The following is a 25407-nucleotide window of genomic DNA, read 5'->3' on the forward strand; positions in this document are numbered from 1 at the left end:
CCTCTTCCGTTGCATGAAAAAAACAGAAACCAAACCAAACCAAAAGCTCTCTTAAAATTTTCTGACATTTATAGAAATGTAACAGCTTGTAATGTAACTGCTTAGTATGTACAGAGCTATTTACATGCAGTTTCACCAAAATAAAATCTCTCCTGCTGTAGAAGAGATTTGTTAATAATTAGAAAACAATGTGAAATCAGCACATCAAATACATTATTTGCCTCACTGTTGATCCTGTAGTGGCATGATGGTGTGTGTCTTATTCAAGCTGAATTAAATTTTCTTGATCTTTTAGTAGATTAACAATAGTTTCCTGGGATTTAAAGGATACCAAAACACACAATGCCCCCCAATTAGAATTTAAAGTCAAAACAGCAGCTAACAAAAGCAGTTACACCTTTCAGAGATCTATTTTGTTTTAAAAAGGAACACACACGCTGCCTACTCAGTCTCTCGTCCAAGTTTAGATGAGGTTATCATGTACAGGGTGACGTATCCAACAGCTAATCCAGCTGCCATAATGATGGTGAGACGGCTCCTCAAGCATTGATTCAAATGCCGTGGCAAACTACAACAGACTCAACTACGCTCAAAGTTCTGCAACTGCCTTCTGATGAGTGAAGAAAAACGTTTAGCCGCACTCATTTTTCTCAAGAACTTTTCACATCATCCAATCAGACTGCAGATGTCACAAGCCCGTATTCAGGCAGGATGGCCAACGAAAAATATCCCTGTGCTTGCAGTGCTGAAGCTGACTTTTATTGGCATCTCTAAATATAAATAGACCAGCCAGAAGGAGAAGTGTTTGACGGTTATAACCAATTCTGCCCTGAAACAATTGCCAGCTTACTGGCAGGACAGCTGAAGGCCAACGGGCGCATGCCAGCTTTTTCTTGGAATAGTATTCAACACCAACAGAGAATGCCCTCGCAGAAATAATAACAGACTAAGGGATTCCTACTTAGGCACTGCAGCCAGCTAAGGATTTGGCATCGGTTTTCTTGCACCAAACAAATACTTGGAAAATAAAACCTGAAACTTCAGGAAAAATTATACATCTTTTTTGTTTCAAACTAAAGCAAACCCTCAGAATTCCTCCGGACATTTCAAACTGAATCCAGCCTAGGTTAGAGAAGAAAACAACAGTTTCAAAGCTAGCAAGATTAAACTAAAATTTCCAATAGGGCAAATTTTTCCAATTTGACATAAACAGCACCTGAAGAGCCCAGCCTGAGGCTCCCCGTTCCACATACAGGGAACCAGCAGTGCTTTTGATTAGCAAAGATGCTTCAATTTGTTGCTGAAGTTATTTGGGTATTTTTTTGAAAGACAATATGAAGGTTGAGTTTCAAGTGACCATCTTAATTTTAGGAGAGGGTAATTTATTATCACCATCTAAGCCTGTTTTGATCTTTTATCAAAAACAATGCCATTTATTTTAGAAACCGTAGCTATTAAGCAAAAAACAAAAATCCAACAACAACCAGGAAATTTATGACAATTGCATACAAAACCATGATGGAGAAAACTACTTTATCAACAAAAAGTATAAAACAAAAGAACAAAGCCTCAGGTATTCTATACTGTACCCTTAACTGCCACAATTAACGACTGCCCGACCTGAACGAGGCACCGCGTACTAATCTTTTAATAAGTCACAAGAAACTGAACCAAATAAGACAACTGTTGAACTAAGTTGTTATGCAAGCTTGACCGTCTTATATTAAACTGCTTAAAGATTACAGATCTTCTGATTCACCCTTTAAGATCAAACTGTGCTTAACATTTTTAAGTTCAGACATACTGAAGCCCAAAAGCACGGACGGCTTGAGAGTTTTTATCGACTTCAGACAGGTATGTCTCTTTCTTCCAAAAAAGGAGGCAATATCAACCTTCCACGCACACAGAGTGGTAGACAGCAGTTCCAGCTCCTTTTTAGTAGGATACGGCTTCTTATGAAAATAGTCCGCAAGGAAACGTTTTTGAACGTCATTTGAGCTATGCTGGAACGGCTTCGGATTCAGTGCTAAAATACTAAGACCCTCTACTGGAGGCTGCCCCTTTATTTCAGTTTTGTTATCAGTCTTCTGTCGCTTGGAAGGCACAAAATTCACCTCCTTCACTGGAACTTGGGCTGTGCCACTATTTATAATCAGGAAGGGTTGGTCCTCGTTGTCTTGGTCCTCTGCAATAGCATAGAGATGATCAGACCATTTCCTCTTAGTCGTAACAGTCACGGCATCGTCCTTCTCACCGTTCACAGGCAGCAGATCTTTCTTCTCGTCAAGTTCCAGCTCCATTTTCACAGTCGGGTTGCTGTCTTTGGGAGCGCTCCGGCAACGGAGCAAGTGCACGGCGATAGCCGTCAGAGTCATGTTGCCAGTGTACACTCCACAGCAGTGGATGCATTTGAAAGCCGGAGTCCTTAGAATCGTGTGCACAGTCGGCATGATGTGGTGCCTGTCCTTCAAATGGATCTCATAAGCTCCGGTGCTCGTAAAAGTTCCGTAGCAGAAGGGGCAAGTTGAAACTTTCTTTTGTGTTTCAGGAGTCTCATGCTGCAGTCTTATGTACAGAGGAATAAGTGTCCTTGAATTTACCCCAGCAAGTATTGCTAGGTGCACCTCTCTCTCACCGAGTTCTTCTTTCGGTGATGTTATATTGTAGTCAAAGTGAGGAAACAGGAGGTCCCCTTCGGAGTTGCTTTCCAGCTGAAATCCTTTGTCATCGTAATCGGCATGCAGTTTCTTTCTGCCTTTATGCACATTTCTGGTGTGATCTACAAGGCATTTTAAGTCATGGAAGGTACTGGTGCAGAATAGGCAAGCTAACCCATGCAAGAAGATATGTTCTATAAGCTCCATCTCAGAAAGGAAACATTTGCAAGAAAAACATCTAACTGTCTTATCTTTCAACCACCTCAGAAAAGGCGCGCAGGCAGCGGCTTTATCAGTCTCCAGCAAAGCCTTTTTCTGTAGCAAATTGAATTTGTGAGCAACTTGCATGTGCACCTGATAGACGTTTGATGGGAAAAGCTCACTGCAAACAGGGCAGGTCTTCCACTGCTTCGCCTGTTTAAGAGCTAGACTCATTTCAGAAGCCGAGGGAGAAGTCTTGGCAGGGGCATCTGTGGAAGAAACAGGAGAAGGCACCGTAGCTGGAGGCTGAGGCAGCTGATTAACTGTGCCAGACTGCATCAGCTGAACAGGCACTTGAGGTGGTGTAGCTGTGGATACCCCGCTACCAGGCGGCCCAGGCAAAGCGACAGAAACAGGTGCGAGGGTGTAGGTAGGGATTCCGTTAACTTGCTTCCCGGTAGGAATTAACTGTCGAAGTACAGGTCCAGCAGTAAGTAAAGTCGTATTTTGAGAAACTACAGGTCGGACAGGCTGATTGACAGGAAGAACCCCTGGTACGACAGGCTGATTAAACTGAAGAATCCCCGGGCCAACTGACTGATTGACAGGAAGAACCCCTGGTGCAACAGGATGATTAAACTGAAGGACCCCCGACGTGATGGTCTGGGTCACCGGAAGAATCCCAGGACCGTTGGGTCGATTCAAACTGCCCACAGGTCTATTTGCAGCAAGGATCCCAGGCACGCAAGGTCTGTTTACTGGAACAGCACTGGCCCTCATGGGTCTGTTCAGAGTCCCAGGTGCCTGGGTCCCAGGGAACACCCCGGGCACAACTGGACTGCTGATAGTCCTAACGGTTTGATTAACAGGAAACAGAGTGGGCCTGATAGGCCGGTTAAACGAGATGACGCCTGGAGGAACAGCCCTGTTTATGGTGCCAGAAGGCTGGTTCAAGCAGAAAACCCCAGGTCTTACAGACTGTTTTATGGGAAGCCGAGGAGCGACGAAGACCGACTGGGGAACCACAGACTGAAGTGAAACGTTATTTTGACCTCCCGGGCCAGAACCAGACACAAGTGAAATATGGGACTGAGCCACTGACGTTGTAGGGGATGTGCACTGGATGCTGCTGGAGGCACATGAACCGCTCAGTGGTCCAACTGTATTTTGAACTGCTTTTGTTGGTACCAGAGCTTGATTCTGGCTGGCTGGAGGAAGAGAAAGCTGAACACATGATGTGGCAGGAGCCGAACTCACTGAGGCTGTTGTAGGTATTAAGGGTGGACTAGCTCCGACCATGCAAGGCTTGGGAGCTATACTGACAGTCGGCAAAGACTTTGCTTGCCCTGACTTCTTAGGCTGTACTGAAATTAGAGGCCTCAGTATGTTCTCCATGTCTTTGTGCACTTCGGATGTCAAGATGTGATAAATTAAAGAATCCCGGCTGTTCGCAAAAGCGTTGCATTTTTTACAGTAGTGATCCGTAAAATTCTCTTCACTTTCGTCAACCCTGTCCTCAAAATACGTGTTTATGAGATTTGGGAAATGGGATACCAGCACGTGTTTCTTGGTATTGTAATACAATGTGTCCGTAAACTGACACTTCTGACAGATGAAGTTTACGGCGTCGCTGCGGAACTGCCTCATGCCACCACTGACGCTGTAGTTTTGTATTTTTTTCTTCGAGTGAAACATCCTAAGATGTTTCCCCACTATCTTGGAGTGAGCAGCAAACGCACATTCTGGGCACGCGACGACTAGTTCTTGGTCAACTTCATCTTCATGGAAACGGTTCAAGTGGTTTTTGAAAGAGCTAATAAATTTAGATGAAAACTTGCACAGGCTACAGCAGTATGGATTAGTTCTATATCTCTGCAGAAACAAAAACAAAAAGAAGATAGAAGTTACCTCAGAAGCTATCTATAAAGTGCATCTTCCACACCGAAATCTATCAGCCTCCCCAACCTCTAACTTCTAGCTGCCACAGTAACTACGGCTGCAGACAATGACTCCCCATCCAAGCCAGAGAGCATCCTCTCTCGCCTTCCATGTATTCTGGCCAAGCCAAAAAGCGTGAAGAAAGAGAATGTGCTTGGCAACTTGGTTGTGCACACAAGAAGGGGGGGGGCACCCACCAGCGCTTCCAGGTGATGGGAGTCAGGCTTTTTTGCCCCTCTGCAAGCACACCATAGAGAGAGAGGGAGACACACACCCCAGTACAGTCTACCAGCAACAGAATGCAGGTAACTTCGCATAAACTTATATACAAGATGAAGGTGCCCCCAATTTAAAAAGTAATTAAAAAACCCACAGTCTTCTTTCCAAGGTAATCCAGCATTTTTATTCCATCTCTGTTTCACTCATCCGCTTGGCTCCATAAGACTGGGCTTTTAAAATCAATGCCTCTGATGTGTGTGAGTGAAAGCTATTTATTTCAAAGAAGGAAATTTAAGTGAATGGGGAAGGCTTTATGACCCAGAGGTTTCTATACATGGATTAGAATTGTGTTTTTTAAATTTAAAATACAGATAATTTGTTTTAAATATAGCCATAGAAATCAAAACAAATTCTTTAAAATATTACCATTATGAACAAGTCATGTGTTCTCTCTACATGTAAGTTAGAGGAGGTAGCCAACATTCGATCCAAAAGCTTTTATTTTTAGACCGGTGCACAGCTGCCAAGTTACCATCATAACCCAGAAGTTTAATAACTACTCATTCTTACTAGGGACAGACTTCTCTCTAGTACAGGGGTAGGGAACCTGCGGCTCTCCAGATGTTCAGGAACTACAATTCCCATCAGCCTCTGTCAGCATGGCCAATTGCCCATGCTGGTAGGGGCTGATGGGAATTGTAGTTCCTGAACATCTGGAGAGCCACAGGTTCCCTACCCCTGCTCTAGTAGATGGTTAACTCTAAGAAATATGGACATGTTTGGCATCGACATATGCAACCACTTTTTCACTTTGGGGGAAAAAAGTAGGGACAATGCAGGTAAGTTACACTTAATAGGCTCAATGAAATAGAGAGAGATAGCTAGAGGTTCCTTAGTACAACACCCAAGCTGGGCACAGAGAAAAAAGATGTCTAGCACAAAATCAGATATTTTGAAGACAACATTTACATGTAAAGGGCCCAGGTGGACCCCAAGATATGTCCCATGAGTGCAAGTACTATGAGAAGTGCTTCCGCTGTATCTGTGGTCCCACTTTTCTTCTTACTTGACCAATTTTGCACTGAGGGCTTTGAAGGTTCTCTTTCCAGGGGGAGGGGGAGAAAGGGTTGGTCATCAAGTCATAGCTCACTTATGGAGACCTTGTAGGGTTACAAGGCAAGAGATGTTCAGAGGTGACCTGACACCATTTTCATCCGCATCACAACCCTGGTATTCCTTGGAAGTCCATCCAAATGCTAGCCAGGGTCATGGCAGAAAATGTGTGACTGATCCAAGGTCGCTCATTAAGCTTCCATGGCTCAAGTGGGGATTTGAATCTGGGCTTCCCGGGTCTTAACCACTACACCAGGCTGGCTCTCATCCACTAATAGACCTAAGCAACATATGTCCATACCCTCTGGGTTCAGAGGTCTCAGTTCTGACCAGTGTGTCCCAAACAAAGTAATACAGATATTCAATGGCAAACATTTATTTCCCAGTAAGTCTGTGAAGAAAACACCTTACTTCTATTTCTACTTCAGATATACCCACAGTATCACAAATGGCTGAATACACAATCAAATGGACACACCTCTTCACCAGAGTCTCCCCTCTCCCTTAACTTTTTACACAACATCATTAACTGAATTAGTTATTTTGTGAGCTTTTCCTCCCTACCTTGTGAATTAAGGCAGAGTATTTGCATTTTATTAACTTCCAGCAGAACTAATTATAATCTTGTTTCTAAGGCTCAATAAGAATAGATTCTATTAAAAGAAAATCAGTAACTACTTCAGTACTTAGAAGTTTTCCTTCAATCTCATCAGGTGGCCCCTAATAGCACCACAGATCAAGGGAGGTACAACATGGACTCCTACCACTGTATTCAGAAAAGTAATTATGAAATATTTTCTTTGTCACCAATGTTGTAGTACTGCCATGGAAACTGGATCACAATCACTTTGACAGGGATGCTTTAGGCTGATCATACACAGAGCAGAGGATTGGGCTAGATGGCCTGTATGGTCCTTTTCAGTTCCATGATTCTGTAATGAAGTTGTAGAATTCAAAAGACTCTCCAGGTTTCCATGGTATCTTCGGAATATGGGCACTCACAATCCTAACAGGTATGATACTAAGATGACCAGGTGCTGTGATATTAAGTAGAGAAATACAGGTAAGAGGCTAACTCTTGTCTGTGGGAGGGAAATTTTCTGCCAGAAGATATTATCAAAGTGAACACAAATTTACAGACTCGCCTTCAGTCATGAATCCCTGACCACCAATAGGGCACCAACATGCAAGCACTGTGAAGAATATCTTTTAGCATTCCCTTGAGGACTTTAGCCCAGGACCGTGGCCACCAAGTTGGTTGATTGGAAAATCACATTGGTTTATTAACGTTTATAGTCTGCCTTTTTCACTTCAGTTCATGGCAGATTACATACAGTAACTCAATACAATTGATGGATGAGACATTCAATGAATAGTGCAATAGGAATAGGGTTGTAGAACCAACCAGAGTCTACAAGCCAAACTGAAGTAAAGGATAAGGCATTATCTACTTAATCATCTCGTCCTGACCTACCCATGGTGATGCAGGCAATGGTCATCTCCAAATGAGACTACTGTTACTCCCTCTATGCAGGACTACCCTTGAGGCTGTACCAGAAACCTCAGCTGGTCCAGAATGCAAGTGAGGATCCTCACAGAGACTCTCCTCACAGAGGTCACGCATACAACCAGTGCTTCACTAGCTGCACCGGGTCCCACAAAATAAAAGATTTTGTGTTAATCTTTAAAGTCCTAAAGAGTCTGGGACCATTATATCTGCGGGTCCGCTGCTCCCAATACACCCCCCCCTCCCAGAGAGTATTATGCTCATCTGGTAACAACTATGAGGTGGTCCTTGGTCCTAGAGATATCCAGCTGTCCTCAATCAGATCCAGAGCCTTTCAGCTCTGGCTACGGCCAGGTGGAACTATCTAGCAAGTAAGACTCAGGCCTTTCAAGTTTTGGTTCAATTCTGCAGGACCGGTAAGACTGAGATGTTCTGCCAGGCCTAGGGTTGAGGCAGCAACAATAACGTATTAGCTGGTTTCCCTACCCCAGCACTTATCTTTATCTTTTTTTAACTTCTGAGTTTTATTTTCTATTATGTCTTTAGTTGTGGCATTAGTTTTCCTTTCTCCCATTCCCTCTTGCCAGCTGGTGACCCTGTGTAGTAGTTTGGTAGATGGGTGCCTCTTAGAATTTGAAGAATGCTAAAATGGATAGATTTTAAATTGTATTGGGTGTATCATGTATTTTTTTTAATTGTTAAATTTACTCCATTAACCCGCCCTGGACCTGGCAGTAGTCAGAAAAGATTGGGAAACAAATCTAATAAAATAAAATATGTATGTAAATAAATCCAAATTTTTATTCTTCTCTTCTTTGTATGTGATAGGCAATACCTTAAATTGAACCCAGTAATTAATGGGCAGCTAGTGAAGTGTCCACAGGATGGAAGTAATAGGCATGCTCCATATAGCTCCCAATAATAGATTAACTGCAGCATTCTGCACCAACTGGAGTTTCCAAAATGATTTTGAGGGAAGACCAATGTACAGTGTACTGAAGTAGTCTAGTTTAATGTTACTATGGTGGGCCAGGTGACTACAATCAGCTGTATCAAGGGGCCATCTTTTCAGGCTAGGCTGCATTGGAAGGAAACCTTTTTTGCAACTGCATTAACTTGTTTCTCCAGTAATAAAGATGGGTCCAGTATAAACCTCAAAGATCTCAACCGAGTCAGCAAAGGTCAGCAGAACTCCACCAGAAATGCGGAGGACAATGTCCTTCAAGATCTCCCACTTCCCAACCAGCATTGCCATGGTCTTTTCAGGGTCTGTTCACTCTTAGCCAAATTACCACAGTAGCCAGGCAGTTATTCAGGACTTCTACCACATCACAAAAGGATCAGGATAAGGATATATAGTGCTGGATATCTTACGTGTATTGATGACATCAGCCCCCAAAGCTACAAATGATTTGTCCGAAGGGCTTCACATAAATATTGAAAGGCACGGGAGATAAGATTGCACCCTGTGGAACTTCAAAGGACAGGCCGCTCACTGATGACAACTGGTTTCTCACAGCAACACTCTGAGGCTGATCAATGAGGAATAATTTGAGCCAGTTTAGGGCATATCCCCCAACACCTATTTCTGCCTCCAAGCACCTGACTGGACTCAAAGGGTTGCTATGGGAGACCAGCTATCAATGTGCAACATACCCAGGGGGGTTCCACAGGGAGCAGTCCTATTCCCCACATCCTTAGGACAAATCACCTATAGCTTTGGGGTTGGGTGTCGATATATATAATACATGTATAAATAATATATGCATTATCAGCAGGAAAAAAATAGCGAATCAAGTCCTACTGCAAGCACTTCCTCACTACCCTCAGGCTACTCTTCCCCGCCCATCACACACGCTCCTCTTTTCAACAGCTACTGAAGCGAGGAATTGAAGAACTGGGGAAAATGCACAGGATAGTTGCCTAGCAACAACCCTATCACTTTTTTAATAGCCCAGAAGAGACAGAAAGTGTGCCTCTGAGCGTTTCCCAGTTTTTCATCACATGCTCCTGAATGAAGCTACAGGTGAAAAGACAGCACAAGGACATTTTGGCAGCAGGAGACATCAACGGTTTGGGGACTGGCCATGGCCACTGAAAAACTAAAAATGGCCCACTGCAGATCACAGACATAAGCCCAAAAGATATCAGGGAAAAAAACAGCCAGTTCAGGGCTAAGGAGAATTTTGGGCTCAAAATACAAGCAGTGGAAGGGTAACGAATAGTCATGATTATGATCTCAGGGAATACAGATAAACAGGGAGCAACAATTTCAGCCTCCTCATTCTGTGAAACCACAATAAAGTCTTGTCAACTTCCTTTCTAGTCTCTTAATCCCAATCTTTCCAATACTCTCTTAAAAAGACATTCCCTCTTTAAAGGCACGGGGAGGTTTTAAAGAACCACAAAGCTAGTTCTGTGTGTCAAAGAGGGCTTGGGACGTCCAGAACAATAGTCTGTATGCTATAGAGCACAAGTGTCAAACTTCGACCCTCCAGGTATTCATGGACTATGATTCCCATCAGCCCATACCAGCAGGGCCAATTGGCCCTGCTAAAAGGGGCTGTTGGGAATTGTAGCCCTGGAGGGCCTGAGCAACCAGCTTTTTAAACAGAAGTTGTGTTTCTAAAGTAGTTTGTGGTACGACACAGTGATAGCTGTTCAAAGCAACAGCATTTTCAGAAAATCCTCCTTTAGAAAGTCCCCCAAGAAATATTTTGGATTCTAGACATCATCTTCTAAAAGAGGCAGATAAACATACTTTTCGTTTAGCCACAGATTCCCAAAGAGAGACATCACTCCACGAAGTGTTGCAGAAGTATTTTTCTCCTGGGTCAAAGCTTTTCAGAGTCTAAAGAAGAACATATATTGGTAAGATTAGTAGAAAGATAAGCGGATTTATATAGCTGCATTAAAATCAAGATAGATAACTTGACATAGTCAAATCAAATACTTGTATCACATCGACTCACAGTCACTGCAAACGACATGGCATAGTCATTGAAGTGTCAGACTAGAAATGGGTGACCTTCAGCCTACCACCCACTCCCAGCCTGAATCAATTCACAGGGTTGTTATAAGGCAGTGGTGGCGAACCTATGGCACTCCAGATGTTCATGGACTATAATTCTCATCAGCCTCTGCCAGCAAGGCTAATTGGCCATGCTGGCAGGGGCTGATGGGAATGGTAGTCCATGAACATCTGGAGTGCCATAGGTTTGCCACCACGGTTATAGGGATAAAACGGAGGAGGGGCAAACCGGGTCCTGAAATTCTTGGAGAACAGTGTTGAAAATATGTTCAGAGGGATCCTTAGACATAAAGTCCTTTGAATATTGCACCTGACAAATGTTTCCAACTTTGTGTAGAAAATAATTTACGTATACTTCAAAAACATATTTACCATCAGTACACTGGTGAAGTATTGTGGGTTGGCAATCAGCAAAATACTCAACTGTCCAAGTGGGCTCTTGCTGGCAACACTGTGACATTACGTCACTAACAATGCTCTAGCCACAGATGCTCTAGACGTCACTAGCAATGCTCTAGCCAGGCAAATGCTAGAGCATCACCCAAGCTGACAACACCATGTCCAGGTCATGGCAGAAGTGAGATAATGGCACTGGGATGATGCCAACCCCTCCCCGGATTTTTTCCCTATTGCCCAAGCTGACCAGGAGTGAGAAGGGCAGGAGACCTGGGTAACATCGCTGCATCTAGGACTATGAGCAATATCGGGTTCCCATAAATGGTGAAGTCACTATTTGAGTTATAATTCTTGTTCAGAATAGTGTAACTGGCCATGCAGCCAATATATAATGCTGGTGTGCCTCGTCCTTTTGCCATTATCAGACAAGACAAAGTTTCCCATCTCATCATGTTCATACATAGTTTTTTGAAAAGTTGAAAAGAAGCATTCAAACAAACATCGCCTGTCTGTGGAAAATGGTGGCTGGAGCAACCTCTCAAACTGCACCTCTCTCAGCCCCCCCCCCCCCCCCGGCAAGACTCCCCTCCCGGCTAGTGCCACCAAAAAGCACCTTTTGGATACCGTACCTTTAAAATTCAGAGTCGCTAGGTCGTGGCTGTGTCTGGCTGCTCCCCACCATCTCTGGTCCACAGAAAAGGTGCCGAGCCAAGCAAGTGAGTGAGTTTGGGTGCTAGACAATCCCTGGTGGGGCGGTGGGCTGCTCTGTCCGTGTGGGACTTTTGCATGACTGCAGTGCAGAAGTCCAGTGCCAACAGAGCAGCCCATTGAGCTGCCCCACCAGGGACTGCCCAGCACCCAAACTCACCTTCCTCACTTGCTTTGCTTGCTGCCTCTCCTGCAGGCTGGAGGGAGCAAGGAAACAGCCGGCCACCACTGCAAACCAGAAACTCTTTGAATTTTAAAGGTATAGTACCCAAAAGGTGGTTTTGGGCAAGGGCAGCAGGGGGGGACCAGCCCAGTGGCACCCCCCAAATGTTACCTAAAAGTGGTGCCTGGATTATATGACCCCTTCTGATCCCTCCCCCCAAAATCCACTACTGGGCAGAATATGAGCATCTTCTGAATAAATCACATGATCTTTTGTCCATGTTAACTTTATAAAAGAAGATATAAATTGTGTACTAATTGTGTAATGTTTCATTTCGTGATCAGGATAAGTGAAGAAAGAGGAGACGTACATACATTAAACACATACGCAACTGATCTATGACAATATGCAGCACTATCACTTAGGTTTCTCAAAAGTTTTACATTTTATTACAGCATGCTACAAATAAATCCCCAAACTGAAGCCTATAATACTTGCAAATTTATGCAAAGGCTATTCCACCAACTTTGATAATAATGCAATTACTTTCTGAATCGAGCCCATGAGCCTATTTGCATGACCACTGTATGTATTCTCCACATCTTTCTTCCAAGCACAATTCCAGTAGGATCCTACTAATCGGTGATCTATAGGTGAGAAACCTATGCTGTCATAATGTCGCCAGGGCACAGAACTGAATAAACAAATAAACCCTACAATGCTTACAGGTCCCATGAATTGGGTATTCTTTACCTGTAGTAATTCCTGGCAACTATCAATCCCAATATCCACAAGAATGCCTTTCACTTTCTTCCGAGCCTTCCTTATATTATCAAGATTTTGAACAGGAATTTGAAACATGTTGATGTTTTCCTGGAAAACAGGAGATAACAGAACCATGTAAGCAGAACAGGTATACCTATTTTAAGCACACCTCCATCAGAAGGTGCTTATTCACCTTACAAATTTAGATTAACTTCACTTTTATTGGAGCACATTTTAGTAAATGGGAACATTTTTAAATTAACCTCATAACTGATTTACACTTTATACAGCAGATTACATCTACCATAGATTACCATTCTGTTTAGAACATTTATAAATGCACCAAAACATAATGTATGATAGCACTGTGCTACACTAAATGTGAAGCATCCAAGATTTGAGTATTTAAAACAAACAAAACTCTACCCCTACATTACTGCTAAAAGAGCCAGCGTGGTGTAGTGGTTAAGAGCAGGTGGATTCTAATCTGGAGAACCGGGTTTGATTCCCCACTCCTCCACCTGAGTGGCAGAGGCCTATCTGGTGAACCAGATGTGTTTCCACACTCCTACATTCCTGCTGGGTGACCTTGGGCTAGTCACAGTTCTTTGGAACTCTCTCAGCTCTGTCACCTACCTCACAAGGTGTCTGTTGTAGGGAGAGAAAGGGAAAGGAGTTTGTAAGCCACCTTGAGCTCCTTACAGGAGAGAAAGGTGGGATATAAATCCAAACTATTCTTCTTCTTTATCCTTCAATTCATGCATTAGCAAGGAAACTCAAATATGAAGCTGTTCAGTAAAAATGTTGTACAAGCTTATCATGTGGATCCCATCCAATCAAGAGATCACAGGTGAGACCAAGAGTAGAAGTAAAGCCCAGCTTCATTGTTTAAGCAAGGGAATCTGGTCCAAAGCACCAGGATTCCAAAGCACAAAATATAAAGCTGCCTTTTTAAAGAAAAAGTTTGCATAAATACTGTATTCTCTTCTAATTTGCTATTCGTTATACGTCAAATCATTGTTTTCTGTGATTTGTTCTTATGCAGCCCCATACCTTTCCTCTGATAAATGTTTATACTCTGTTTTTTCCTAATTATCCTTTTACACTTTAACTTTTATCCATTAAACGTATTCTATGTGCTTGCTAGTGCAAGACGTTCATCTCAGTACCTAGCTAGATAGGTTACTCCCTAAAACTCTTGGTACAACTCTAATTTAAAAACACAAAAAGTTATCCATGACCATTAAACAACCTCTTTGATCTATAATACCAGATACAGAAAGCTATTGTGCTTATACAAAGGAATTTCTCTTTACTACGTCCAAAACAAGCAAGTTCCTATGAAACTTCTTCAACTGGAGACTTAAAATGAAGTCTCTTGGTTGTAATATCACATTAACAATTAGTATTCATAGAGAGTGTGTGCATGTATGTGTGCTCTTCCAGTGACATGTGTTTAATATGTGTTTTATATACTCCTATCAACAGGAAGACCCCACAAACTAATTTTTTTTTCCTGCAAGGAACTGCATCCATTTTGCTTGAAAGGAGTTATTCAAAGCCCCGTGCTTATGCTCAGAATAGTTTTATGAACCATGCTTTGCCATCTACAATAATTTCATGAAATATTTCCAAATGCAATATGTGAATTTCAGATAAGTAACTCCTTGGGGGCTTCACAAAACAGCACAAAAGATATTTCAATAAAAAGGGAATTGCAACATCTTGGGGGGGAAAGGAATACCTGTACTGTGTGATACCAAGTCAACTTGGGGCAAAGGTACAATACGGCAGCAATATCCGCTCTCCATCCTGTGCCCTTCACAAATGGTAAACAGAGCTTTTAAGATCCCAAAAGCTACTTGGGCGTGTGTGTGTTTCATTCACTCTGTCACTTATGCCTCTTTGGAAAACTACTATATATACCCCCAAAACATTCCACACATATCTCCAAATTCCTTCCCAGTCACAATTCTCAAGGTCATACAACAGCAGGTCGCCAAGATGCTTTATTTTAGATAGCCTCTTAGGGGTTATCTTATTGACAACATATACCCCACTAAACATTCCCTTCTCACTGGACACAGTGTATAACACACTTCTCTCTGTGATACACCTCTGAAGATGCCAGCCACAAATGCAGGCAAAACTTTAGGAACAAAATCTACCAGCCACGGCCACACAGCCCGGAAAGCCCACAACAACCAGTTAAATCTGGCCGTGAAAGCCTTCGACAGTACTCTTAAGAGTGTGTTCTGTGGGAGCTATCCCAAGCAGGTGAACCCGTAATTAAGTCTTGTGTAATTCAATGGGGCTTACTCCTAGGAAAGGGTCCTTAGGATTGCAGCCTATTACTACCTCTTTCTAAATTGCCAAACCACTGGGAACTGGCTCCTTCAAAATATAAATTCAAACGCCACATTATATGCTTCTCTTCTTGGTTCCTGAAATAAATATCATATCTGAATTAAAAGCAACAGAAACTAGCATGCTTTTAAAGAGGTAAGTATGGTGGTCAACTGATCATTAAGATATTATGCGTTCAGCAGAGGCCAATTTGCTGGTAGTCCCCGGCCCCTCGATGATACGGCTGGCCTCCACGCGGACCAGGGCTTTTACGGCCCGGGCCCCGGCCTGGTGGAACGCTCTTCCTCCAGCTGTCCGGGCCCTGCGGGACCTCGGTGAATTCCGCAGGGCCTGTAAGACTGAGTTGTTCCACCGGCCTTTGGAGTAACCAGCCGTTGATGGTGCCCCCCTTCTGTTCTCGTCTCTGCCTAAATTTTACACCTTACTGACGGAGCTAGCGGTCTTCCCGCGGGGGAGGGTTTTTAACAGTGGGTTTGCGGGGTGCCTTTAAATTTCTGAAACTTGACATTTGAATTTGATTTTAACCGCTGTTTTTAAAAAGGGATTAGTAATTTATTGTATAGATGTTTCATTGTTTAATCTTGTTTGTGTTTAGATGTATTAGGATTTGACTTTGTTGTACACCGCCCAGAGCCCTTCGGGGATAGGGCGGTATATAAGATTAAACAATAAATAAATAAATAAATATTATCAACCACCTGGCCAATCATGAGCAAATATTCGATGAAGTCGAGGACACCACTGTATAGATTGTGGCTCTTTAACTGCATCTCAGTATCATCTAACACATGGGTCTTCAAACTATGGCCCTCCAGACGTTCATAGACTACAATTCCCATGAGCCCTACCACCTGGCCCTGCTGACAGGGGCTGATGGGAATTGTAGTCCATGAACATCTGGAGGGCCATAGTTTGAAGACTCCTGATCTAACAGTAAAGCAGGATTGCTGAGTTAAGTGAGAAGATGCCCTTTCAAGTGTTTATTGTCCCATATAAAATACAAGAGTGGCGGAAAGGGGGTGGGGCATATCTGTCAATAAAATCGGCTTGCAGTAGAAATCTGTGGCTGCAGACATTCTTCTCAAATGAAAAAAAATGAAACTAATCTGCATTCCTTTTTTAATTTTTAAAGTTTTATTAAATATCACAGAAATTAAAATCATTAACGACAAAAATTTCAATATGATATTACATTTCCTACAAAGTTAGGAAATATGTCTTATATGTATATCATATAATAATATCTTATAATAATATCTTCGTTCTTGTTATATCAATTTATTTCAAAATTTAAGTATATTTAATAATTAACTTCACCTATACTCTTTCTATGTATACTGAAGGCAAAAAATAAAAAGAAATTAAACAGATACACGGTTTAAGTACATCAAAAAGAAATTGGGGTATAAATTCAGTAAACATTGCTAATTATAAACAAAAATAAGAAAGTATATAATTATCCACCCATACAGCTTAGAACATAAAAATTTCAATATTCAATTGAGGAAACAGAACATCTCTTCTCCAGACCATTGATGGCCCTGTTTATGAACTACCGTAGTCCAGCACTAAAATAAAAACCATTAGCCTTTAAGATGCTACAACAGCCATGTTAATCTATATATATAAAAATCTAACAGTGTGTTTGTCCCTGATGGTCTCCCTCAGAAGCTGCTGGACAGATTGCCCCCAAATTTTCACAGGACGTCCCTCCCTGTTGCGGACAGGTAATTGGACCTTCAAATCGCCGAAAGTCCATACCTGAGCCAGGTAAAACATCTTTTTCCTGGCGCACCAGGCCATGAAGCTGGCTGTGTTCAACTGTCACCCTTAGAATGTTCATGCAGCCTGTCTGTCTGAGGCCTGAGGGATTGGTATGAGGGCTTAGAATGTTCACGCAGATGGGCAGAGATGAGCAGTGAAAACAGTAAATAGGTAATACTGTTAGGTAATATGCGTGGAAGTGAAACACATACACACTTTGCCGTGTGAGACGTCAGGTGGGGTTCCCCCCCCCCACACGCAGGTAACTGTCACTCTCTGTGCCTCACCCATTGCTACCACACAATACACATCCAGCTCATCCTCACACACCTCACTCTGCCCTCCCTCACATCCAACCACCACTTACCCACTTCCTCACCCATATTTGCCACAGCTCTCTTTTACTAAAAGCAAGCTGGAGTTTGCCTTTTTCTCCTAAGAAAATCTGTGGGGTGGGGGCGAACCAACACTACCGGCTCTGCTTCTTTTGCACGTGGCCCTTTAAGAACCCAGGGAGTTGGCCTCGATCTGAGATCCTCACCACCCTGCCTCTGCTGCCTGACTGGGATAGCCTGCTTGCCCCAGTTCTGCCTTACCCAAGCCAGGACTGTGCATGTCAACCAGCCTCATGGACAGCGGGATTCATATTCTGGACAGTTCCATTGTGGAATGGGAAGGGTTACCTTATACTAAAAAAACAAGACAGCACCATATAACGATGTGCATTGAAAAGAGAGAGATTCCATTTCTGCATGGGCATCTGTGTGGATTGCGGACTGGGATGAGAAGGACAATTGCCACAGCAACGCGTGGCCGGGCTTGCTAGTTTTATTTAAAAATCTCATTCACCTCCAATCTATATAACCTGTATTCAATAAATTTAACCAAATTCCATGTTCCCTGAAAATGATATTGGTAATCCTTTATTCCTGCCACCACATCATTTAAAAGTAAATAAAGAAAAAGTTCATTCTAGGCTTCTCATGTTTCTATCTATTGATAGAGGGGCTACGTTGATAGAGGGGGCAAAGTCAGACTTTCCCTGGGGTGTAAAAACCCTTGAGCTGGCTCTCGATACAGCATTTATTTAATAAACTAAAAAAGGCTGAAACACAACCATACAGGATAAAAGAAGGTAACAATATACAAGATCAAGGACTACATGGCATTATCTATATATATATAAAATGCTAACAGTGTTTTTGTTGATAACAGTATAACTCAGTAACTGCTGGGCCAATTCCTCTGAAAATTCCCAGCCACTATAGTCAGCCAGGTGAGAGTGTTTTTAGATGTTCACATACCTGAAATTTCACACCTGGCCCAGGTAAAACACCTTTTTCCTGGCGCTCCATGGTGAAGGACATGCAGCTGCCTGTGTGTAACTGTCACCCTTAGAATGTTAGTGCTGCTTAGAATGTTCGCTCAGATGGCCAGATATGAGCAGTGGAAACAGTACATAGGCAGTAACTCGCGTGGAAGTGAAACACACACGCACACATACACACGAGGGAGGGAGAGGGAGGGGTGGCATGCAAGGGAGGGGAGGCAGGGGGCCCAGCATCTTGATATAATCCACTCCCCCTAGCGGAGGGAAAGGGAAGGGAGGGAGGGAGAGGGGTGGCATGCAAGGGAAGAGAAGTGAGGGAGGGAAGAGAGTGAGGGGCGACATGCAAGGGATGGGAGGGAGAGGCCAGGCACCCTAGATTCTCTGAATACTGCGGTTACAGTTAAGAAAACCAGGCACGCGTTACTCAGGAGTAAGCTCAGTACAGCAACTGTGACATACTTTGAATGGCTGCGTCGCGACCCTCAGAGGGTTTCCTCAGAAGCGGCACCCATTGCCACCAACCAAACTTACTCCCAGGTAAAGGATCATGACCAGCCAGCCTAGATGTGTGAGAGGGGTGCCTTTCCATCCCCCCCCCCAGGAATGCGGACACACACATCACTGACATCGCACAGTATCAGGCTGCGTGTTTGCATGAGCACGTACTGCTGGCCTCTGCAATTGATTTGCTGCTACTGTTCCTTTCCCATTTCCCCACAATAAGCCACAGAAATGTGTGGCCGGGCCACACTAGTCTTTATATATAAAAATCTATCCGTGCGTTTTCCTGCTGACAGGTAATCTCCCAAATACTGGACCGATTGCTTTGAAATTTTCACACAACGTCGTAATCGCGTGCGGCCAGGTTTCCATACTGTTTCCACACCTCCTGTTGTGTACATGTCACAACTGTGCCAGTTATTGTGTACATGCTACACCTGTGACAGTTGGAACCACAGTTCTGTTCCGCAACAGCGCCATCTGCTGGCCGTCAAAGCAACACCCTCTGATACAAGGGAAACAACCATGCCTTCCTTGAAAACACTGCCATCTGGAGTGAAAGGGATGGAGCGGGCCATCTGCACATGGCTCACCCACCCTAGCGGAGGAAGGGGAAGGTGAGGGAGGGTCCGGGGGTTTGCTGGACCAAACGCTCTGAGATTTGAACACAACGTAGCTCATGCCTCCCAGCGTGTTTTAAGCTAGATAATTCGCCTGAAAGGGAAGGGAGTGAAAGGGACAGCCAGCTGCACATGGCCCACCCACCCTAGCAGAGGAAGGGGAACATTAGGGAGGGCCAGGCCAGGTTGCCATGCAAGGGAACAGGAGAGAGGGAGGGGAGCGAGGGGCCCCTTGCCCCTCCCTTGCAATCAATGTGCAATGACACATGTTCGAACCGTTTGCTTCCCCTTTTCTTTCTTTTCCACTTCACCAGACTCAGCCACAGCAACGCGTGGCCGGGCCCGCTAGTTATCATTAATAATGATGCTAATAATGATTCTTTCTAAAATCTGTGGACCCTGCCGTTCCCCCTCCCTCTTCTTTCCTCCCCCCTCTTTTCTTAGGGGACTACGAGTAGGACGCCATCGGTAATTTTGATAGATGATGCATTTTAATGGGGGTCGATTTTAACATATAGAGCCATATTTAATAACTATTTAAAAATTTGATTTTATTTGTGCTCTATCTATTTGTTTGTTCGCCACCCTGAGCCCTTCGGGGGAGGGCGGTTTATAAATATAATAAATAATAATAATTATGATGATGATGATGATGATAAATAGGCCTCTGGGTGAGGCTCAAATTGTAATGAAAGGCCAACAACCAGCTAAAGAACTGGCAGCTGTGATATCAAACATGTTAATGCTAATAATAATAATAATAATAATAATTCTATTTGATATCCTGTTCTCTCCACCAGGCGGGCTCAGAGCCACTAACAACCTATATAAAAACAATTTTAAAACAATAAATACAATATATAAAGTTTTAAAACAATGTAAACAATTTAAAAACTATTCAAGATGGTGCATTGAGGGTGGAACAATACTTTGGATCCTCACTTCAGATTCCAGTAATGGAAAAGGGGGAAAGGGAGGGAGGCCAGGCACAATGGACAATGAACTCCCATAGCTGTCCTCTACTATAGGCCTGGTGAAATAGCTCCGTCTTGCAGGCCCTGCTGAATTGTGACATGTCCGCAGGGGCCTTGTCTTATTTGACACAGAATTCCACTAGGCTGGGGCCAGAGCCAAGAAAGTCATGGTCCTAGTTGAGGACAACCGGACACTTTTTGGGGCAGGGACCTCCAACAGATTGTTATTAGCAGAATATAGTGCTCTCCGGGGGGTATATTGAACAAGGTGGTCTCACAAGTATGGTGGTCCCATACTGTTAAGGGTTTCAAATGTCAAGACTAAAACAGATCCAGTACTCCACCTGAAGCCAATGCAGCTCACAGAGCAGCGTTCTAATATGTGCTCTTTACAGCATCCCAGTGAAAACTCGTGCAGCCGCATTTTGGACCAGCTGGAGTTTCCAGATCAGAGCCCGGGGCTGCCCTGTGTATAGAACGTTACAGTTAACAACCCAGGAGGTGACCGTTCACAGATGACCGGACCACAGTGGCAAGGTCAGCATGGAACAGAAACAGCACCAGCTGCCTGTCTTGGCAAAAGTGGAAGAATGCCAGTCAGGCTACGTTTGTGGCCTGGGCACGCCATAGAAAGGGAAGAGTCCAGAGTCACACCCAGACTCATGATTGATGGATTAGGTGTCAACTGCATAGCATCAAGTGTTGGAAGCTGGAACGTAATCTCCGTCCCACCCCAACCACAAGACTTCCATCTTCAAGGGATTTAACTTCAGTTGACTCTGCTTCATCCATCCTACCAGGGCATCCAACAACTGGTCAAATTGTCCGGAACGACAGTTGGTCGGCCACTTATCAGCAGGTACAACTGGATGTCATCAGCATATTGATGATAACCCAGGCCGAAACAGCTGGACTAGAGGGTTAAATAGCATTGGGGAAAGGACTGCTCCTTGGGGAACCCCACACACCATTGGATGTAGTGAGGAAATTCTCTCTCCCAGTGCTACCCTCTGTCCACGACCCTGAAGAAAGGAGACCAGTCATTCTAAGGCTGTTCCCTTTTACTGGCACCAGCAAGGCCGTGTACCAATAGGTCATAGTTGGCCAGGTCAAATGCTGCCAGCAGATCATGAAGAATCAGAACCTACCCATCTTGATCCAACGGTCTCCTAAGGTCATCTGTTAAACCAACCAACACTGTCCCTGTCCCATGACAAGGTCAGAAGAGATTGAAATGGATCCAAGGCTGATGAATTATCTAGGAACACCTGGAGCTACTCTACTGCTGTTCTCTCAACCACCTTACCCAGAGACGACAAGTGCAAAACTTGGAAGTAATTGACTACATCCAAAGATCCTTGTGATGGTTTCTTCCACATTGGATGTACTACTGCCTCCTCCCACCCCACTGGAAAGATGCCTGTACTCAGGGACAGATTTATAATATCTCTCAGGGAAGCTCACAAGTCTCCACTACTGGCTTTTGCCAGTCATGACAGACACGCATCCAGAGGGCAGGCTTTACAACTGCCAGTATCCTATCCACATCAGTTGGGGAGAGGCAACTGAAGTGGTCCAAAATTGAACCAGAAGATGGCCAAGGGACGATCAGTTCTTGAACTATATCAATACTGGCCTGGAGGTCACAGCGGAGTAACAAGATTTCATCTGCAAAAAACCTCACTAATGCCTCACAGCTAATGGCTGAATTTCTATCATTTGAGGATTCCGCATGGAGGGTTGTTAATTGAGCCGGGCGTGAGCTTGCAGACGCAATGGATGCTACATAGAAAGTGTTCTTTGTGACCTTTGCTGCCATCTCACTGGCTTTCATAAAGATATTCTTGTAGCTCTGTCATAAGACTTCCGCCAAATTCCCTCTAGTCGTTTCAGGTCTCATTTCTTCCTCCTCACTTCCAAGGTATACCAGGGAGCCAATTTGGAATGTGGGAAGAGGAAGTCAGGGTGTGATTTGATCGATGGCTTCAGAAGGCACTGGATCCTGCAGAGCATTCTGAAAACCAACAGGTTCTATGAGGCTCCACGGGAGAGCACAAACTCAGTCTCTTCTTATACAGGGAGGGCTTGAGATACATAGGTGGACCTCCAGGGCATAATGGTCTGACCATGATGCTTCTCAATTTGTACTGGGCCAATAACAATCCCCATCGCAAAGATCAAATCCAGGGTGTGGCCTGCTTCAACCTGTGAGAGCCCTGGTGTCACCATGGGGGACACAAGGTCCATAGTCCGAGGAGACAGGAGAATCCACGTGGGGACTGAAAGCATCCAGAACTATTAACCTGGGAAACTGCAATATCCACTCGGCCACTGCTTCCAGCAGGTTCGGCACGATACTGGCTGGTGAATCAGGTGCAGTACACCAGCCAGATAGCCAGTCTCATCGGCATCCCACACTAGGCCAACACACTTGATGTCTGGGATCTTTGGGACTGGGAGTACCCTGAAGGAGAAAACGCAGAAGACCTGCCAGCAATGTGCCCGGGTGTCATCACTTATCACTTGTTGTAAGAAAAGCATTTGCTCAATGAATGCATTAAAACACATTTTTTAATTGGCTGCCATTCTCCTCTCTTCCTGAAAGCCAAAAGTGCAACTTGATACCATCTCCACCCAGCATTGCACTATCTATTCCAATATGCTGGGAATTCTACACAGAATCCAGACAAGCAGACTTATGGAACCTGAAACATTTTTTTACATCCCTTTTTCAAAAACCCAGTTCTTTGAAAGCTTGCACGCTGTTTTGTACTATTTGGGTGAGTACTGATAAAAGGTATTACATGCATACATATGAGCAGACATAGAGCCAGATGGCGGATTACCTGGGAGGAATGGGGAAACCTACGGTTCTGAAATCCAAGACCTGTGGTATTTGGACCAAGTAAAAACAGCAATGCATTGCATTATAATGTAGTTATAACCATGCTGACTCTTCCAAAAGATATCTTGAAGACTCTTGGCAAGAACTAACAGACTGCATATATGATAGCATTGGTTTCATTAAACAGAATTTAATTTAAGAGTATTGAGAACCAGAATGTGGCACACAACAGAAATCAGACCCTTAAAAAACATGAGTTTTGACAATGAAAATCTGGAAGTTGCACTAGGTAAGCAACGCTCACCAATACCTCAGAGCTATGGCTAGGCTACCTTGGGGGGGGGGGGGGGCAACCAGTTCTCCTTTCCCCGTCAAAAATAAAATAAAGGGGCCCCTGTGCTATGTTAACAACGAACTGACAAAAAATTGTGACATTTTCCGCCCAGGTGTCCCGAGACTTCAGACATGAAAAGCAGCCGGCCCGCGCCTTGCGCCCGTGCACATGTGGAGGAGGAATGGCGAGTGCTCCGTGAGCGGGAAAAATAACCCTGCAAATGCCTCCGCGGCATCCCAACCCCAGCCGCCAGGTGAGCAACACGGGCCTCCGGCACCCGCACGAATGCAGCCGCGCCCGGGTCTGCCCGATGCCAGCGTCCACCGAGGACAAAGCCTGTCCTCGACGTCTGCGAGATGGGCGACTCTGCGCTGCCACCGCGGCTTGCACGGCGGCCAGGTGTGTGGGGGAGATGCTCCGGCGAGGACAGCTGGCTGGGCTGGACCAGAGGTGGGAAAGGCTTCCCTGGAGCGCAGACGGTTGCACCTACCTGTCCGGCCTGCAGGGGGAGTGCGCCGCCTGCCCGCGGCTTCTTCGCTCGCGCCTCCCTGCGGCGCGCGGGCGCGTTGCAGCCTCCTCTCCCCTCTCCGCCCCTTCCCTCTGCCGCTTGGTCCGTCGGCCGGTCAATCACGCCGCAGGAGCCCCGCCTGCCACTCTGGAGCTGGAGCCCGCGCTCACTGAGCCAGCTGCACCGGCGCCGGCACCAGCATCCCTGCCCGCTGGCCCTGCACGACCGGACTCCTCTTCCCCTCAGGACTGGCGCTTCAGCCCTGCTCCTCTTCACCCACCTACCCACCCACCTCCGCCTGCTCCTCCCTCCTCCGAGAGCCAGAAAGAGAAAATGGCGCTCGATTTGTCCCAGGAAATGACGTTCCCTCTCATTTGCATATCAGGCTGTTAACCAATCAGGAGACGCTTGATCCACTGCTGTCATTGGTTCCCTCCATCAGCACCAACTCTCCAGGAAGGATGTAGTGAAGACTGTAGCTCCTTGGATGCGGTCTAGGAGTTGCTAAGAGTTTCCTTCTGCTGCCCAGTTGCTCACCTGTTACCTCCAGTAGTCTTCTCTTCCTTTGGCATCTCTTCCACAAACTCAAGTAAAAACTCCCGCGTGATTTTGTGTCATGACGTCACCGCCGGGGGTGTGGTCACTATGACGTCATTGTCATGTGATGCAACCACGTGGTCATGCAGTAGTTCTGTCCTCATTTGCATAGAATGTTGTGGAAGCTTTGCATCAGTATGTTTCTCAAATCACCCCTTACATCCAACAACCAATGAAATTCAGCCATGTCAAGAAGCTGTGTTTTCCATTGGAGAAAGAAACCACCAAATCCTTTCAGGGTATAAATGTGTTTCACAAGGTTCACTCTTTGCAGTAGCTCATACACCTTACCATAGGAAAAGGATGGTCTTCTTCATGCATCCTTCCTGAAAGAAATCAACCCAAGGAGCAGTTCAATAGAAACTTTAATATGTCCTCCAAGACATCATCTAAATTATCTTCCTCATCATCAAAGTAGCAACCCTATTATAAGTTCAAGTCAATGTTGTTTACAGGTTGTTGGAAATCATCTAAAAATGTTGATGAGAATTCTTCAACAAACAGAAGCCTAATCCAATAATTTTGTAAAACAGCAGCTAGAGTACTATACCATCTTACATCATCTTTTTAAACCATTTCAGCAAGGTAAAGAACTGTTATTCAACAGCTGTACACCCAGTGGTGGGATCCAAAAATTTTAATAACAGGTTCCGATTATGGTGGGATTCAAACAGTGGCGGCGGCGCACGCACGCACACACCTATTGGGCAGGGAGGTTGCTTCAGTAACCACTTCTCGGCACTCAGAAAAAATTAGTAACCACTTCTAGAGAAGTGGTGAGAACTGGTTGGATCCCACCTCTGTGTACACCCAACAGTTTATGTAAGAAACAATCAACAATTAAAACAATACAATGGTTCCAGTAGCAC

General features: G+C 44.5%; 2 protein-coding genes across 8 annotated transcripts in view; one reads left to right on the top strand and one right to left on the bottom strand.

The window, feature by feature from the left end:
* Positions 1-51: 51 nt before the first annotated feature.
* On the bottom strand, positions 52-24547 carry ADNP2 (ADNP homeobox 2). Of its 7 annotated transcripts, none has more exons than XM_048508124.1 (4): positions 24479-24547; positions 12687-12806; positions 10397-10486; positions 52-4730 (listed from the first exon to the last, which is right to left on the bottom strand). In XM_048508124.1, the coding sequence occupies exons 2-4, from the start codon at positions 12792-12794 to the stop codon at positions 1740-1742; spliced, it is 3189 nt and encodes a 1062-aa protein (XP_048364081.1). In that variant the 5' UTR covers positions 12795-12806; positions 24479-24547; the 3' UTR covers positions 52-1739. The 7 variants fall into 7 exon arrangements, with proteins under 7 accessions (XP_048364081.1, XP_048364084.1, XP_048364082.1 ...); XM_048508127.1 differs by lacking the exon at positions 12687-12806 and adding an exon at positions 6936-7165 and having other exon boundaries at positions 24479-24496; XM_048508125.1 differs by lacking the exons at positions 12687-12806; positions 24479-24547 and adding exons at positions 6936-7165; positions 23924-24212.
* RBFA (ribosome binding factor A) overlaps positions 23654-25407 on the top strand; it is a 32217-nt gene continuing 30463 nt past the window's right edge. Inside the window, exon 1 of the mRNA XM_048508528.1 lies at positions 23654-23832. Within this exon, the coding sequence (XP_048364485.1) occupies positions 23654-23832 (179 nt within the window). The remainder of the gene's footprint in view (positions 23833-25407) is intronic.

This window comes from Sphaerodactylus townsendi, linkage group LG09 (genome assembly GCF_021028975.2).
Source record: "Sphaerodactylus townsendi isolate TG3544 linkage group LG09, MPM_Stown_v2.3, whole genome shotgun sequence".
NCBI lineage: Eukaryota > Metazoa > Chordata > Lepidosauria > Squamata > Sphaerodactylidae > Sphaerodactylus > Sphaerodactylus townsendi.